This window comes from Asterias rubens, chromosome 21 (assembly GCF_902459465.1).
Source record: "Asterias rubens chromosome 21, eAstRub1.3, whole genome shotgun sequence".
In the NCBI taxonomy this organism is placed as follows: Eukaryota; Metazoa; Echinodermata; class Asteroidea; order Forcipulatida; family Asteriidae; genus Asterias; species Asterias rubens.
This window is the reverse complement of record NC_047082.1, coordinates 9,446,697-9,466,081: the sequence shown is the minus strand read 5'-3', so window position 1 is coordinate 9,466,081 and position 19,385 is coordinate 9,446,697. Positions and strand designations below refer to the sequence as shown.

Below are 19,385 nucleotides of genomic sequence, written 5' to 3'. Positions count from 1 at the left end.
CAAACTAAGTAGATTTTATATCAGTATCAGCTTAATTTCTCACAATATTATTTAAATTTTATTTAGAAAATGGGTTCGATTTTTTGTTTTGATTTATTTTTATACAACTCAAATCGACCGAGGACTGGTAGTGACGAGCTACTGGCTGGGAGAGCTGGGTTCAACTTCATGGCTCTGCTTACTGCAAGCAAAGAATCGGCGCTTACGGTAGCATGGAATTACACGCTTACGGTAGCATGGAATTACACGCTTACGGTAGCATGGAATTACACGCTTAACAACAAGCAGATTACCAAGGATTGAACTACACCTTTATTATCAAATCTTGTTTTTGTGTTGCTGTACATTTAGTTAATATTCCCTTTCATTGGTGTAAATTGCTTATCATGAACTTGGCATGGACTGCTTTTTGTATTATAATTTTAAAATTTGTAAATTGGCTATTAGGTTTTAACGAAGCTTTTTTTTACATTTTGTGTTTTTAATATATAGTTATGTATATAACTTTGATATCACAGACAAATCGATCCACATGAGATACTGAGCCCCAAATGGGAAATCAACAGGGGCACTATCACAAAGAAGTTTGTACACAATTCGCTGTATAGTAACAGCTGTATAGTAGCTGCTTAGAGGGAAGGTACACGTTTGGTAATTGTCAAAGACCAGTCTTCTCACTTGGTGTATCCCATCATATGCATAAAATAACAAGCCTGTGAAAATGTGGGCTCAATCGGTCATCAAAGTTGCGTGAAAATGATGAAAGAAAAACACCCTTGTTGGACGAATTTGTGTGCTTTCAGATGGGAATAAAAGACCTCTAGCTAGAAGTCTTTTATTAATTTAGTGAGAAATTATCACTTTCTCAAAAACTACATTACTGCAGAGGGAGTCGTTTCCCACAGTATTTTATACTATCGAGACCTCTCCAATGCTCGCTACCAAGTAAGTTTTTAAGTGAACATTTGCTTTGAGTAATTACCAAACGTGTACCTTCCCGTTAAGCAGAAAATGTTGCTTAATAATATACTTTGTTTAGCAGAAATGAGCAGGACACCAGTCACAGATTGCACATCTGACATTGGTAGTTTGGTTGGTAACCTTAGTCTGGTAAGCATAGATGAGTTGTGCTGTGAAACTTTTTTGTGCTGAAGCTGCTTCATGAACATGGGCTCTGAACCCAATTTCACTGTTAAGCAGAAAATACTGTTTGACCAATTTCTTTTCTAAGCAAACTTTGAGTCGGGCACCAGCCACATCAAAGCAAACTTATTGAAATTTTGGCTGGTAACCCGATTCTGATATAGAAATACTACTCTGTGTTTAGCAAGTTTTTGTGCTTACAGACTTTATGCAATGGGACTCTGATGATTGATGTTCCAACTCTTATGCCGGTGATTGTTCCCTTAATTTTCAGATAAGCGAAAAGAGACTCCTGCCGGCGATTTCACCAAACTCTTCCCAACTTAGGATTAATCTTAGGACTTAAAGGATTTTGGTACTTTTTCAAAATGTAGATAGCTTTAAATTAAAGTTACAGGGTTTGAAGATAATGATAGTGGAAAGCTTCCCTTAAAATATTACTTACTGAGGTGCTGTAGTTTTTGGGAAATGAGCTAAACAATGTCATGAAAATACGTTTGTTAATGCTTAAAATAATTTTCGTCTCATGAGACGAAAATTATTTTCATGACATTATTTTACTCACTTCACAAAAACTACAGCACCTTATCACGTAATATTTTCAGGGAAGCTTTCTACTATCATTATCTTCAAACTGTGTAAGTTTAGTGTACATCTGTGTTTTTTGTCATACAAAAAGTACATGCACCCTTTAAGATGAGTTATACATTCCGTATTCAAACGCGCAGGACGCATTAAACCCAACATAACTTAGGACGGGTTACTCGTCCTAACTCGAGATAGGATTAATCCAAGCCTTTCGTGAAATCGGCTGCAGGACTCGAAGTGACATTATAAACATCATGTTTCAGTGTACAGTTTCTGGTAGAGTAAGTCATGTTAAATAATATTGTTTTTTTTTTACATTCAATATTTTTATAAAATTGTCTTCCTTATATACTTGGAAGTGCCAGCAATTGCAATAATAAAGTCAAATTAATGCTGATGCTGGTTCCGTGTTTCAATTAATGTGTGTTTACTATTGTTCTAACTTTAAAGACAGTGGACACTACACACAGAGGAAAGATTACACAACTTGTGTAAAATATTACCTGTTTTAGATGTAGTGGGCGAACACCATAACTATTAGGTAAAACTTTACCCAACAGGCGTTGGGTAATATCTTGCTTAATAGCTGTGTAAAAGTTTACATAAATATTGGGTAGTTTTCTTTACTGAATTGTTGGGTAAACCCACTCATGTAAAATATTACTTAATTGTGACGTAAGACTTTACCGCTTTACAATGTAAATAGTTGTGTAAAACTTTACATCAATATTGGGTATTTTTTTTTACTGAATTGCTGGGTATAAATCCACTCATGTAAAATAATTACTCAATTTTGAAGTATAGATTTTACCGATTTTTAATGTAAACTGTGTGCCTTTAAAACTGGTAATAATAATATACACAATGCTTGTGTTGAATACTAGCAAAGTGTTATTTCATGGAGTTTAGGGCTGTAATAAATGGACACATCATAAATACTGAGACTTGGCGACTACAACATGAATTTCAAGATAACAACTTTTTAATAAAAATTTAATGGTAATAATATTAACAATCCAAAACATCACATGTGCAAAATGGGGTTTTCTGTATGTTTCATAATCAGTCAACAATTTCAGTGAATTTAAAAAATTACAAAAAATCTACCTAATTGGCAAGGTCAGAATAAATACTTCCAGGCTAACACAGTTTAAACTGTAAGGTTGTTCCATAAATCAAAACTATCACAACTATCACATCTCTTATGATTTTGATACTTTATTGCAAACAATTTGTGCAAGAACTTCTTTAACTACAATGCTTCTGGAATGGTCAAATTACATTAATTGGCAAGGTCAGAATAAATACTTCCAGGCTAACACAGCTTAAAGAAGAACTCCAAGGTCAAATTCGAATTTTGGGTTTGAACAATTTGTATGGGGAATTATTGGTTTATCCTAATTGTCGCTAAGCAATCAAAACGGTGTTGAATTTGACATTTTGACAAATTTGACAAAACTGGAAGGGTATTGAATACAAATTTGAATTTGACCTTTGAGTTCCTATTTAAACTGTAAGGTTGTTCCATAAATCCAAACTATCACAACTATCACATCTCTTATGATTTTGATACGTATTTGCAAACATTTTGTGCAAGAACTTCTTTAACTACAATGCTTATGGAATGGTCAACATTAATCAGATGCATCATGAGATGAACAGTAAGCCCTGAACTCTCGAATAGTGCTGCTCTTCACACCGCCTTTGAGTTCAAACACAACCAATTCAATGAACTCCCAAACGCCAGAACACTCCTCCTGGTAGCTCAAGTCGAAGACAAAATGTGTTTTGAAACACACATCCAGTGCTTTCACAAGGGATGACTGTTCAAATGCATTTGCTCAAAAATTACGAACACTTGCTGTGGAGCCAGTGCAGACCCACCTAATATCAGCATGGTTGCGATCTGGTGTCCCTGTTGATGTCTTTCAAATACTGGTCCAAACTTGTGTTTTCCTGCATAAAGGGGAATAATATTAAACACAATAGGTTAAATTTCAATGGGGGTGCAGTACAAATTGTATGACACGTGTATATTGTCTGTAATGAACTTAAAGTATTGTAATATTACAATTAAACCAATTTTGCTGTAAAATAATGATTTAATCTGATTGTCTTAAGGATGGGGTACACACAATGTCAGATTAAACCATTATTTTATATCAATAGTGGTTTAATTATCATATTACAACACTTATAGATCAATAGAGACAACGTTCCAGTACTGCAATGTATGTGCAATACAATTTGTACATGATGTACATGCACATAAATTTAAAAAAGTACAAATACAAATTGAAATAAAATAAAATAAATAAACAAATACATAGGGGCTTAAAAAATAAACAAATCAACAAAAGGTTCAATGATGGAGACTTGCAGTTCTGGAATAAGGTGATAGGATCCCAGGAGGAGAGATAATTTTGGTGCTATATATGCAATCCCACATAACAGTAGGCTACCTGAAAACTTTGATTTTTCTTGATCTTTATCTGATTTTTCTTTTTGTTCTTTTTCTTTCGTCCTTTTTTTTTGTGTGGGGGGGGGGGTGAGATTTCTTGAATAATTCCTTTAACAGGTTAAAATAAACAAAGGGTAGATGTGTTTGTGCGATTCCCCTCTCCCAGAATTTGCATTTTAAGTCAGTTGTACCATTTGTCAGTATCTTGTAAAGACAAAATGTTGAAAAGTTATTTGATTGTTCTTCTGAACAAATGAGAGATTAAAGTTAGCCCAATCATTGGCCTGATGCACCGTGGCTGTATGCAGTGGTGGTGCTTTAACACAGTGGCGATGTACATGTGTACAATGGTCTTCAACGATGCATGCTGTACGTGTACTATGTGCACAATACGGGGACCATTGATCAGACCTACGTATGTATTTGTGATATTCAAGTCACTGTTCAAAAGTGTTGTCAGTCAAAATATGACGTTCAACTGTCCCTTTATCTGTGCTAACTCGTGCTAACGAGTCGTGTATAGTCTATCACTACAGATAATAACATCAATACAGAAATATGTTATAGTACTTACCTTCAAACGTCTCAACTAAATGAGGGAAGTTCCACTCAAGAAGGTTTTTTTTTCATGAGATCCATTTCGTTACGTTGTGTGTGGTTACACTGTGGTACTGCAGAGCGCGACCCCAGCAGACAAGTCACACGCTGCGTATTTTGCACAATACTTGAGTAAAATATCGTGGTTTACTAAACACCATGTAAACTTTTACAACCAGCTCAGTAAAATTTGCATAATATGTGTTTAAAGTTGCTAAGTTATGTAAACTATTAGTTTTACTAACTATTTGAGTAGTTTTTTATTTACACAAACATTTTGTTTAAATTTTTCATTAATTTTTACTTATGTTAAGTATTTTTTCACTTAACACATTTAACATAACTTTTTTTTACCATTCTTTTTCTGAGTGTATTGGTAGTTGTCAAAGACCAGTCTTCTCACTTGGTGTATCTCAACATATACATAAAACAACAAACCTGTGAAAATTTGAGCTCAATTGGTCGTCGAAGTTGCGAGATAATAATTAAAGAAAAAACAACCTTGTCACACGAAGTTGTGTGCTTTCAGATGCAAGTTGATTTCGAGACCTCATCTAATTCTGAGGTATCGAAATCAAATTCGTGGAAAATTACTTCTTTCTCGAAAACTACGTTACTTCAGAGGGAGCCGTTTCTCACCATGTTTTATACTATCAACCTCTCCCTATTACTCGTTACCAAGTAAGGTTTTATGCTAATAAATATTTTGAGTAATTACCAATAGTGTCCACTGCCTATAACAGTCTTACTAAAACGGTTACATGTTCAAGGTTTTTATACAGCTCAAAAAATGACTTTACCTTTTTTAACTCGAACATACAGTTCATACAAGACCGAGTGAGTTCGTTCCATGATCATAGATTTGTGTGGGATGGGCGTGGCGGTTTAGGTTGTCTGTGTGGGCAGGCAAGTGTACAACTTGAATTGCACACAATGTATGTATGGATTTAGTGAGAATAGGCGTTGACGACTGGACGACCCGGAATGCTGCATTATTTGTTCAAAACTAACCACTTCACGTTTTGCCAATTGTTAATGTTTCAGTTGTTATGGACTTAAATGGTCACGTAGTAAACATAGGCTTGTTAGTTTAGGCATCATAAACGAAACTAAACTGTAGCTGGCTACATGTTCTTCAGTGTTGAAAAGCATCCATGTTTCCTTTGAAATATTGACTATGGGTGCGTTCGTTTAGCTTCCCGGGGTCGACCCCGATGTGTGGCGGTTTTTTTTCCAGGACGAACGTGGGTAATTATCTTCACACGTTTGTCCTGGGGAAAAAACACGCCACACACCGGGGTCGACCCAGGGAAGCTAAACGAACGCACCCTATACAGTGAAAATATTGCCGGACTATTGGAATGACAAGCTAACTGAACCTACTGGCTACGATTCCGGCTAATCATGCTTTGTCCATCCATTCTTAAGGTTATATATAAAACCATTCCATGTCCACTTCCCACTCGCTCAAGTCAATGTTCACTGTAACGCAGAAGAAGCCCGCCAATTGGAACCAACATTGAAAGGGGCAGGTAGGGGGCCATTAAGATATGGCCGGGATTGTAGTCACATCAAAACGTTAATGGCAAACCCTTTCTTAACTCTATGAACCAATGCCACTTTCTAGAGTGCCATGTCTTTATAAAAGGCAATGGACACTATTGATAGTTACTCAAAATAATTATTAGCATAAAACCTTTCTTGGTGACGAGTAATGGGGAGAGGTTGATGGTATAAAACATTGTTGGAAACGGCTCCCTCTGAAGTGCTATAGTTTTCGAGAAAGAAGTAATCTTCCACGAATTTGATTTCGAGACCTCAGATTTAGAACTTGAGGTCTCGAAATCAACCATCTACACGCACTTCACTTCGTGTGACAAGGGTGTTTTTTCTTTCATTATTATCACCCAACTTTGATGACCGATTGAGCTCAACTTTTCACAGGATTGTTATTTTAGGCATATTATGTTGAGATACACCAACTGTGAAGGCTAGTCTTTGAAAATTACCAATAGTGTCCACTGCCTTTAAGACAATGCAACTTGAAGGAACAAACAAAGTGTGGTATGTCCTACGAAACGTGAGCCTTGTTAAAGAACAAGCTGTTGTTGCTATTACTAAGTATTAGACCTTTATCACGCCTAACCATCTTTGTAATGTTACTTGTTTCCAATAAAAGTAATGAATGCTAACATTCATTGCGCATGGCGCCAAACTATTATTTCGTCCAGCCTCAGTTTGGAACGAGTTGGAATGGAGTAAAATCAAGCTGACCACATCATGATAAAGGTTTATTCGAATGCCCCCCCCCCCGCGTCAACCAAGCCTCTGGCAAAACTTCAACTAATTGATATAGCACAACCTTTCACAAAGTCAACAAGGAAATTCTGCGACGAATATCAGGACGACCATGTGAACTTGTTGGCAATTTACAAAGCAATTACAAATTCTGGGGAAAAAAGGGACTTTTCCACTTTGATATTGCGGAAAAACGTTAGAAGTATCTAAGCTTCCTAATACTGCGACAAAACGTTGCTCAAAAATAAACATCGTAAAGGAAGTTGGTGAGAAGAAAAAAGTGTATAGATTGACGAAAACAAAAATACTTCATACTTTCTAAATGACAAGAAGCACCAAAACCCTATACCCTTCCAAGCTTATCCATGTAGCTACATGAATAAAATATTGGATGGGAGCCACGAGACCCGGGTTCAATTCCCGCTGCTGTCTCTTTTTTTCCTATTTTGCTTTGACGAGTGAGTGAATTATTATATAAGTAGTATAAAAATCATCTCCAAACACCAGCGGGCACTGTGGCGACACGGTGTACTGGGTAGTTCAATTGCGTGCAATCCAGAGCTGGGACACCGGTTCGAATCCTACCTGTACCAAGAGGGACATGACTGTTACTGCTTGCACCAGTAATGGATTGGGGTCCGTCATGTCTTTCCCCAAATTAGGTGTGGATGAAAATATTCCGTGTGGGAGAGTAAAGGAGGGACCGGGACTGGCAAGTCCCTTAAGGGTTCTAATGGGTGATCACCACGCTGGTTTCGATCAGACTTTGAGTCCCCTGAATGCCTGGTCGTCACTCTGACTAACTCTTTGCACAAATTTACTTTAACTTTATTTAACTTTAACAACTATATTATATACCAAAGTATTTAGACCGGGTTTTACATACAATCACATAGTCCAGCATTTTAATAAAACATTTTGGACCCCCAAAATTAATAATCACAAGAGGGGTAAGTCGGCATTTTCATTTTTATTTTGGCAACTGTGGAAATAATTACAAGGGGTTAAGTTTAGTATTTTTAGTAAATTTGGGTGAAAATCTAAAAGAATCACATCGGGGTAAGTCCATTATTTTTAACAAGTTTAGGCCAACACCTTTATAAACAAAAAAGCCATAAGGGGTAAGTCCAGCATTTCTACGACATTTCGGCAAAATATTGAAAAATTCACAAGGGGTAAGTCCAGCAGTTTTATCAAATTTCGGCCAAAATATTGAACAAAATCACAAGGGATAAGTCCAGCAAATTTGTCAAATCTCGGCAAAACATTGACAAAATTACAAAGGGTAACTCCAGCATGTTATCAAATTTCGGTCAAATATTGAAAAAATCACAAGGGTTTGTCCAATATTTTTATCCAACTTCGGTCAAATATTGAAAAAATCACAAGGGGTAAGTCCAGCGTTTTTGTCAAATTTTGGTCAAATATTGAAAAAATCACAAGGGCTAGTCCAGCATTTTTATCAAATTTCGGTCAAATATTGAAAAAATCACAAGGGGGTAAGTCCAGCATTTTTATCAAATATCGGTCAACTATTAAAAAAATCACAGGGGGTAAGTCCAGCATTTTTATCAAATTTCGGTCAAATATTGAAAAATCACAAGGGGGTAAGTCCAGCATTTTTATCACATTTCGACCAAATATTAAAAAAATCACAAGGGGTAAGTCCAGCGTTTTTGTCAAATTTCGGTCAAATATTGAAAAGATCACAAGGGGTAAGTCCAGCATTTTTATCAAATTTCGACTAAATATTGAAAAAATCACAAGGGGTAAGTCCAGCATTTTTATCAAATTTCGGTCAAATATTGAAAAATCACAAGGGGTAAGTCCAGCATTTTTATCACATTTAGACCAAATATTAAAAAAATCACAAGGGGTAAGTCCAGAATTTTTATCAAATATCGGTCAAATATTGAAAAGATCACAAGGGGTTAGTCCAGCATTTTTATCAAATTTCGACTAAATATTGAAAAAATCACAAGGGGTAAGTCCAGCATTTTTATCAAATTTCGGTCAAATATTGAAAAATCACAAGGGATAAGTCCAGCATTTTTATCACATTTCGACCAAATATTAAAAAAACCACAAGGGGGTAAGTCCAGCATTTTTATCAAATTTCGGTCAAATATTGAAAAATCACAAGGGGTAAGTCCAGCATTTTTATCAAATTCCGACTAAATATTGAAAAAATCACAAGGGGTAAGTCCAGCAAATTTGTCAAATCTCGGCAAAACATTGACAAAATTACAAAGGGTAACTCCAGCATGTTATCAAATTTCGGTCAAATATTGAAAAAATCACAAGGGTTTGTCCAATATTTTTATCCAACTTCGGTCAAATATTGAAAAAATCACAAGGGGTAAGTCCAGCATTTTTATCACATTTCGACCAAATATTAAAAAAATCACAAGGGGTAAGTCCAGCGTTTTTGTCAAATTTCGGTCAAATATTGAAAATATCACAAGGGGTAAGACCAGCATTTTTATCAAATTTCGTCTAAATATTGAAAAAATCACAAGGGGTAAGTCCAGCATTTTTATCAAATTTCGGTCAAATATTGAAAAATCACAAGGGGTAAGTCCAGCATTTTTATCACATTTTGACCAAATATTAAAAAAAATCACAAGGGGTTACCAGCGTTTTTGTCAAATTTTGGTCAAAATATTGAAAAAATCACAAGGGTTAGTCCAGCATTTTTATCCAACTTCGGTCAAATATTGTAAAAATCACAAGGGGTAAGTCCAGCGTTTTTGTCAAATTTTGGTCAAATATTGAAAAAATCACAAGGGCTAATCCAGCAATTTTATCAAATTTCGGTCAAATATTGAAAAAATCACAAGGGGGTAAGTCTAGCATTTTTATCAAATATCGGTCAAATATTGAAAAATCACAAGGGGTAAGTCCAGCATTTTTATCAAATTTCGGTCAACTATTAAAAAAATCACAAGGGGTAAGTCTAGCGTTTTTGTCAAATTTCGGCCAAATATTGAAAAATCACAAGGGGGTAAGTCCAGATTTTTTGTCAAATTTCGGTCAAAATATATTGAAAAAATCACAAGGGTTAGTCCAGCATTTTTATCAAATTTCGGTCAAATATTGAAAAAATCACAAGGGTTTGTCCAATATTTTTATCACATTTCGACCAAATATTAAAAAAATCACAAGGGGTAAGTCCAGCGTTTTTGTCAAATTTCGGTCAAATATTAAAAGATCACAAGGGGTTAGTCCAGCATTTTTGTCAAATTTCGGTCAAAATATATTGAAAAAATCACAAGGGGTTAGTCCAGCATTTTTATCAAATTTCGGTCAAATATTGAAAAATCACAAGGGATAAGTCCAGCAAATTTGTCAAATCTCGGCAAAACATTGACAAAATTACAAAGGGTAACTCCAGCATGTTATCAAATTTCGGTCAAATATTGAAAAAATCACAAGGGTTTGTCCAATATTTTTATCCAACTTCGGTAAAATATTGAAAAAATCACAAGGGGTAAGTCCAGCGTTTTTGTCAAATTTTGGTCAAAATATTGAAAAAATCACAAGGGTTAGTCCAGCATTTTTATCCAACTTCGGTCAAATATTGTAAAAATCACAAGGGCTATTCCAGCATTTTTATCAAATTTCGGTCAACTATTAAAAAAAATCACAAGGGGTAAGTCTAGCGTTTTTGTCAAATTTCGGCCAAATATTGAAAAATCACAAGGGGGTAAGTCCAGCTTTTTTGTCAAATTTCGGTCAAATATTGTAAAAATCACAAGGGTTAGTCCAGCATTTTTATCAAATATCGGTCAAATATTGAAAAATCACAAGGGGTAAGTCCAGCGTTTTTGTCAAATTTCGGTCAAATATTAAAAAGATCACAAGGGGTAAAATCCAGCGTTTTTGTCAAATTTTGGTCAAAATATTGAAAAAATCACAAGGGTTAGTCCAGCATTTCTATCAAATTTCGGTCAAATATTGAAAAAATCACAAGGGGTAAGTCCAGCATTTTTATCACATTTCGACTAAATATTGAAAAAATCACAAGGGGTAAGTCCAGCATTTTTAAATCACATTTCGAACCAAATAGTAAAAAAAAAATCACAAGGGGGTACGTCCAGCATTTTCATCAAGATTCTGGTTCAAATATTAAAAAATCACAGGGGGTAAGTTCCAGCATTTTATTATCAAATTATTGGTCAAATATTGAAAAAAGAAAATCACAAGGGGTAAGTCCAGCATTTTATCACATTTCGACCAACTATTAAAAAAATCACAAGGGGTAAGTCTAGCGTTTTTGTCAAATTTCGGCCAAATATTGAAAAATCACAAGGGGGTAAGTCCAGCTTTTTTGTCAAATTTCGGTCAAAATATATTGAAAAAATCACAAGGGTTAGTCCAGCATTTTTATCAAATTTCGGTCAAATATTGAAAAATCAAAAGGGGTAAGTCCAGCATTTTTATCAAATTTCGACTAAATATTGAAAAAATCACAAGGGGTAAGTCCAGCATTTTTATCACATTTCGACCAAATATTAAAAAAAATCACAAGGGGTAAGTCCAGCATTTTCATCAAGATTCGGTCAAATATTAAAAAAATCACAGGGGGTAAGTCCAGAATTTTTATCAAATTTTGGTCAAATATTGAAAAATCACAAGGGGTAAGTCCAGCATTTTTATCACATTTCGACCAACTATTAAAAAAATCATAAGGGGTAAGTCCAGCATTTTTATCAAATTTCGGTCAAATATTGAAAAATCACAAGGGGTAAGTCCAGCGTTTTTGTCAAATTTCGGTCAAATATTGAAAAGATCACAAGGGGTAAGTCCAGCGTTTTTGTCAAATTTTGGTCAAAATATTGAAAAAATCACAAGGGTTAGTCCAGCATTTCTATCAAATTTTGGTCAAATATTGAAAAATCACAACGGGTAAGTCCAGCATTTTTATCAAATTTCGACTAAATATTGAAAAAATCACAAGGGTAAGTCCAGCATTTTTATCCAACTTCGGTCAAATATTGAAAAAATCACAAGGGGTAAGTCCAGCGTTTTTGTCAAATTTTGGTCAAATATTGAAAAAATCACACGGGCTTATCCAGCATTTTTATCAAATTTCGGTCAAATATTGAAAAATCACAAGGGGTAAGTCCAGCGTTTTTGTCAAATTTTGGTCAAAATATTGAAAAAATCACAAGGGTTAGTCCAGCATTTTTATCCAACTTCGGTCAAATATTGTAAAAATCACAAGGGCTAATCCAGCATTTTTATCAAATTTCGGTCAACTATTAAAAAAAATCACAAGGGGTAAGTCTAGCGTTTTTGTCAAATTTCGGCCAAATATTGAAAAATCACAAGGGGGTAAGTCCAGCTTTTTTGTCAAATTTCGGTCAAAATATATTGAAAAAATCACAAGGGTTAGTCCAGCATTTTTATCAAATATCGGTCAAATATTGAAAAATCACAAGGGGTAAGTCCAGCGTTTTTGTCAAATTTCGGTCAAATATTGAAAAATCACAAGGGGTAAGTCCAGCATTTTTATCAAATTTTGGTCAAATATTGAAAAAATCACAGGGGGTAAGTCCAGCATTTTTATCAAATTTCGGTCAAATATTGAAAAATCACAAGGGGCAAGTCCAGCATTTGATCACATTTCGACCAAATATTAAACAAATCACAAGGGGTAAGGCCAGCGTTTTTGTCAAATTTCGGTCAAATATTGAAAAAATCACAAGGGGTTAGTCGGTTTTTTTTCTTACAAATATTGGTCAAATATCGAAAAAATCACAAGGGGGTAAGTCCATCATTTTCATCACGCTTTGGCAAAATAATGAAAAAATCACAAGGGTTAGTCCAGCATTTTTATCGAATTGTTGTCAACTTTTGAACAAATCACAAGGGGTAAGTCCAGTCTATACTTTTGTCTATAATATTGTTAAAGTTAAATAAAGTTAAAGTAAATTTGTGCAAAGAGTTAGTCAGAGTGACGACCAGGCTTTCAGGGGACTCAAAGTCTGGCCGAAACCAGCGTGGTGATCACCCATTAGAACCCTTAAGGGACTTGCCAGTCCCGGTCCCTCCTTTACTCTCCCACACGGAATATTTTCATCCACACCTAATTTGGGGAAAGACATGACGGACCCCAATCCATTACTGGTGCAAGCAGTAAAAGTCATGTCCCTCTTGGTACAAGTGGGATTCGAACCGGTGTCCCAGCTCTGGATTGCACGCAATTGAACTATCCAGTACACCGTGTCGCCACAGTGCCCGCTGGTGTTTGGAGATGATTTTTATACTACTTATATAATTCACTCACTACGTCAAAGCAAAATACACAAAAAAAAAAACAGCAGTGAGAATTGAACCCGGGTCTCGTGGCTCTCAGCCAGTACGTTATTCGTGTAGCTACAGGGGTATGCCTTGACCGATCCAAGGCAACGTGTTCCTTTGAGTGGCCCTTCATACTGTTATTAAAGGTAATTCAGAATAGTCAATGTTAAAAATCAATACTTGTTTTTCTAAAATGTTTTGAACCAACAACCCACCCTATTTTTGTTTCAAATAAAATTATAATAATGTACACTGAAGAATAAAGTTATTATTCAAATGAACCAGATGTAATAAATGAAAGGTCTTCAAAACCAACACTAGTTTTCAATGGCTTTTCTTGGCTTAATAAGCAAGAGTTTTTACGTTGTAGTAGGCTGTATAGCTAAATAAGGAATGAATTCAACGATCGTGGCCAGCGGTGTGTTTTTTCTTTATTTCTTGTTCAAAACTATTCTGAATCACCACTAAAACCAGAACAAATCAATATTAATTGTACCACTCTGCTGATGGTGTGATCTAAAATGTAGTGTGGACGCCAACGAAGGAAACTAGAACAGCCTCGATTTTGCAGGGACTAATAATATAAGAGGAACTCCTCACGTAAAATGGTTCACCAGAAGCAAACAAAACATAGACTCACACAGTCTACTGAAAGCTCCCTCTGTGTATACACAGCAACGGATTATAGCTTTTTCTTCGTTCCGGCTGCTCGAATAAGTATCGAAAGGCAAAGACAAGACAAGTTGATGATTTGAAACTTTGTATGGTGAATATACAATCGAGTCAGGTTTGCGGGGACACATTTAAAAAAAAATATACATCTCTTCATGAGCTGTTTGTAGATCTGAGAAAAACCAGTTAACGACTAGGACAACTCTTTTTCTAGTGTTTCGCACTCTCTTTTTGTGTAGTGAAGCGATACTCTGTACTGCTTTGTACTGTGACGAACCCATGACGAACTTCAACTAAATTTCGTCGCCTATGAATGAGAAGACAAACATTTCAACTGAGAATTGAACGCCGTGACTCCTTTGTTGGATTTATTTGTCCAGTTTCCTGCAAAAAAATTAAAATAAAAAAAGTAGTTTAGTTATTGCCGTGTGAAGGTCTGACTGATTATATATGTATGCACTGACGGGTTTGCCGTATGTAGCAACTTCACGCTGTAACGAAGGCGGTGACCAATTTAAGGATATTCACCGTTCAACGTAGAATGTAATTATTGCACCAAAACCAAAGGAACTTTACTTGTGGAACTGAAAGTGCATACGATGCTTAAACAAACTGTAAATATATGTTTTCAAAAGGAAGTATCATCAACAGTTATAACTGCGTTGTAGTCGGCTCATGAGCGATTGCAGATTGACAGCGATGGCCGGTGTCTGGCGACAATTAACGGCGTGGATTCTGGTGTTGTTCCCGGTGCAGTTGTGGTTATGTCTCGGTGGTTTGATGTCACTGTCAGGTATGTTCCTAGTGTGTGTTTTGGTGGAAAATGTATGTACATATCAAATTTGGATATTTATCTATGAAAGGGGAGTTATTTCCAACGAACCTTTTGACGTTGAAAAGACAAAGTGAGAGGACACAACACTCATGCCTTTATTTATCTTACATTAAATAATCGTCAACTTCATGAACACCCTCAATAAGAACAAATTTGCTGTTTTTTTTAACCCTAAACTTGCAGAAACTTAACTTGAAATCCTTTAAATAAAAAGATAAATATTGGTCTTAAAATTGTGGGTATAAAGGCCTATACAAGTTGAGTGATAGTGCTTTGGAACATTTGTTGAAAACCCAACTTAAAGTACCATTAATGTATTCGGGTTTGTACGACTTAACAGCGAATACGCCACAAATGGATATTGATCGTTTCAGGAAAAAATTTATGTTGAATATGCAATTGTACAATTATAATTCAAGATTGTATTTAGGGATTTTTCCTGTTGGATACCATATCTTTGTCAGGGTTTGTCATTCGAGAGGTAACCGAATTTCAATAAACATTTTATTCATAAATGAACCGAAGAAAATTCAAGTTAAATTCTTTTCTCCTTTGTATAGCATCGAAGAAAGATCGGCCCTTTTCAAATAACATAAAGAACCACTCATAGGCCTTCCTCTTACGTTACCATGACGTGTCAGCCAATTTAACACACAGTCCCAACAAATAGTTCCCCCAGACAAAGGGAAAGAAGACCAAACAATTAGTGGCTTAAACCATTTTCATTTTCAGTTGATTTATTTTTCTGAAAATGTTTTCAAGACACTTTCTCTTTCATTGTCGTTTAGCGAGTTCACTATGGCGCTAGTCAAAAACAAACAAATACCTATTTGTTTTTCTGAATGATTAATTCCTTGTAGTTTTTGTTTCTTTTTTTTCTTCTCTCTTTAACATTACACGAGCCTGTCTATAATGAGTAGGGTAGATGGCCTTAATTGCTTTCGATCCAAACCGGACCTTCTTTTTTCAGAGGCATAACAAAGTACAAATGAATAATTATAGAAAAAGAGGGGAAAGGGATTAAGGAAGCTTGATCTAGAATTATACACGAGCCTGTATATTATAATATATCAGATTACAAATTGATACCAACAATTCAGCTGGTTTTGCTTGTTAAATTGTGTGGTACTAGATTGGCATACTTCCTTTCTAAGGGGGGGGGGGGGGGGGGGCAGACGACGGACATGCTTACGTAACTGTTATCTTACTGGAATGACAAACGAGTTCTTCTCATTGTTTCCTTTCTGGTTGTCTACTAGAGAGACATTTACAAAGGCTTTGACGTTTAGAGTGAAGGATCTTTGTCTTGAAGCCAGAGTTAGTACTGATTGAAACGTCAAGTCATTACGGCACCATTTCCTGACCAGAACCACACTCCAACCACTCTTAGAGAAGCTATTGTTCGGTGTTACCAAAAATAGTTGATCCCTCTTCTGGCCCTGGTCTCGAAAATGCTGGCCTTGGTCTGGTCGGTTTACCATCATGAACTTTTCAAATATATCTTCTTAATTCAGAGACGTGTTTTCTGTAAACACTTTTCAAAGAAGACAAAAGAAAGAAAAAAAAAAAAAACAACAACAACAACAACAACAACAACAACAATAACAATAACAACAGACAAAGAACGCTAACCGCTAACCAGCAAACTAACCTTTTTTCAATAACACACTTACAAGTGCTAATCAATTAAGGGTGCGTTCGTTTAGCTTCCCTGGGTCGACCCCGGTGTGTGGCGGTTTTTTGTTTCTTTAAGGACGAACGTGGGCAAATAATTACCCACGTTCGTCCTGGAAAAAAAAGATTGCCACACACCGGGTTCGACCCAGGGAAGCTAAACGAACGCACCCTAAATGAACTTCCCCCTTTCCACACAGTTGAAGCACAGTCGAAGTGCGGGCCATCCATGTGCGAGCGCCCTCTATCAACCGTCAAGTCATCGCCTCTAAATATTGAGCAGAGTAATTGTCACCATGAATCATCCAAAATAACAGTTCTCTGCAACTTAGGTTTCCGTCAAAATGGTGACAACTACACCGCAGAATGTGTAGAAGGCGTCTGGGTACCAGGCAATGGCTGTCAAATAGGTAGGCTCGAATCCTCATAATATGTGTAGTTCTTAAAGGCATTGGAAGCTATAGTAATCTCAAAAGAATTGTTAGCCTTTAAACTTACTTAATTAACGAGCAACGGAGATCGATTGAATCGATAGTATACAACAAATTGAGAAACAACTCATCGGAAGTGACGTATACATTTCGAGAAAGAAGTATTTTTGTTTTCACTTAAAAACGATCTCAGGTCTGCAGCCTTTTTTAGCAATCTGACATTTCATAAATTTGTGCAACAAGAGGGTGTTGTTCCCCATTATTTTCTTGTAACTTAACTTCGATGACGAATCGAGCCCATATTTTCACATGATATGTTATGCATACGTTCGGATACTCCAAGTGAGATTACTGGTCTTTGGCAATTACCTAAGGTGTCCAGTGCCATTTCAAGTTGATCAATCGCCGATTTCTTTCTTTGGCAGATATTTTGGCAGTGATAGTTTCAGCCAGCGCAGCACTCGTCGCCATTTTAATATTCTCGTTGGTCGTCACAGTGGTATGTTCCTGCCAGTAAGTTTGTGTTTTTAGTATGTTTGTACAAAATAGAAAATAGGGGTGAAGGAGGAGCCGTAGTAATAATAATGATAATATCGAAGTCTTATATAGCGCACGTAACAAGGTACTCAAGGCACTGAGTTTATATAAACTTTCAGAAAGATAGGTTATTGCAGTGATGAATTCTGCGACCCAAATTATTTAGCACCTTATACGGGTTTACAAGGTGCTACGGCGCATACAGCAGCCACAGTCAGGAACACCGGGGCGAACCCCTTCTCTTTTCGATAAGTCCACTGGGTTCTTTTACATGCGTTACACAACACATGGGACCAACGGCTTTACATCTGAAAGCATACAGCTTGTGCGACAAGGGTCTTCTATTGTTCTCTCGCAACTTCGACGACCAAATGTTCACAGATTTAGTAATTTATGTGTATGTTGAGATACATCAAGTGAGAAGACTAAATGGTTTTCGACATTTTACCAAACGTGTCCAATGTCTTTAACAAAACTTCTTTGGTTTCAAACCCAATTTCACATAAAAAATCATTGTTTTTCAGACGAGCATCGAAGAAACAGAAACGACACTCGCTTTCCAAAATACAAGGTAAACCGAAGAAAAACGGAAAAAGGGAACGGACCACAGATAACGAAGTAGCTGGAGCAGCAAACGGGCAAGGATTCGCAAACGGCGCATATACCACCAACCCAGATGATGACTATATTGATGATTTCTCCGACGATGAAGACGACACAGTCCCAAGTTCGAAACAGCCGATTCCAGAGAGCATTTATCAGAATCACACTGTTATCATGTAAACACAAACTGGGGGGGGGGGGGGGGGGGGTGTGTTCCAACTGCGCGAAAAGATTACAACCGGTTCGCGGAAACGGTTTGAACGTTGGAACGATTTGTTGCGCATTTCGCGATGTCAATAGGTGGCGCCTTGTGATGAAGATGACGACAACGTGAACGTATTTTTGTTAAGCGTTGGTTTTTGCTGTACTGAAGGTATAATTTAATCCTCGTTTGTTTATTATCATGACATCAACTTCAGTTGTTTGATCAACTCTACCTGACTCTGTTATCAACCACCGAAAACACATATGATTATGCTCGTGGGAAGAAACAAAAATATACTACTTATTGTGTTATTGTCCGCCATTTTAAAACCACCCACCAACGCCTCAAAAGTATGTTCGCGCCATAGAGTTATATATAAGAACTAGAGGGCGCACGAGTGATGCTTCGTGCACAAATGCCACGGGACCGCAAGATGACAAGCGCGCCATTCTGTACTCGCGTAGAATATGAAATACACATTTGAGTTTTTTTTTTTATTGAACGCTCACGCGATGCTGTTTGTTCAACTTACAAAATGGCCGCACAAACACACGCTGTGAGATAGCTGTTTTGTCAACTTGGCCGCCTAAGCAAATGCCGGGGCGCGTATATAGCTCCATAGCTAGCGTAAATGTCGGTTTAAAGTCGGTCGCGCGATGGTCGGGCGTCGACCGATTATAAACCGGCCTTAAGGTTGCCAACGTTCGCCAATGGTGGCGGCGCACAACTCACTCTACTCGAAACTGTTGGCGAACGTGCGCAAAATGTTAGCAACGTAGCGCAAGTGGAACGCACCCCCGGGTTCTTATCTGGCCTTAGACTTGTTGACAAGTCGGTAAATGTTTGTCGCGGTGATGGCGTACTGACTCTCTCTGCGATTCTGATCCTCACCGGCGATGTTCTAGCGAGATTGCTGGCCCCTGCGAAGCTACTGCTTTCGCTGCTAAATACCTTTCAACTGTTAATGAAAAAGTGCGCAGGTTGGCATGGCCAATCAGTCGTGTTACAGAAAAAGTGACAACATTCAACATTTTC

The 19,385-nt window shown here is 36.7% G+C and overlaps 1 protein-coding gene across 1 annotated transcript; it reads left to right on the top strand.

The window, feature by feature from the left end:
• The first annotated feature begins 14,395 nt into the window (after positions 1–14,395).
• On the top strand, positions 14,396–18,787 carry LOC117304311. Its single transcript, XM_033788689.1, has 4 exons — positions 14,396–14,858; positions 16,775–16,984; positions 17,431–17,518; positions 18,067–18,787. Exons 1-4 carry the CDS (start codon positions 14,741–14,743, stop codon positions 18,323–18,325), a joined length of 675 nt encoding a protein of 224 aa, XP_033644580.1. The 5' UTR covers positions 14,396–14,740; the 3' UTR covers positions 18,326–18,787.
• Positions 18,788–19,385: the final 598 nt, after the last annotated feature.

What these genes read in the sequence shown, in the direction of transcription:
- LOC117304311 (XM_033788689.1), top strand. Translation starts at nt 14,741, where the DNA reads ATGAGCGATTGCAGATTGACAGCGATGGCCGGTGTCTGGCGACAATTA. An exon ending in TGGTTTGATGTCACTGTCAG is followed by an intron (nt 14,859 to 16,774) that starts GTATGTTCCTAG and finishes CTTTCCACACAG; the next exon opens with TTGAAGCACAGTCGAAGTGC. An exon ending in ACAGTGGTATGTTCCTGCCA is followed by an intron (nt 17,519 to 18,066) that starts GTAAGTTTGTGT and finishes ATTGTTTTTCAG; the next exon opens with ACGAGCATCGAAGAAACAGA.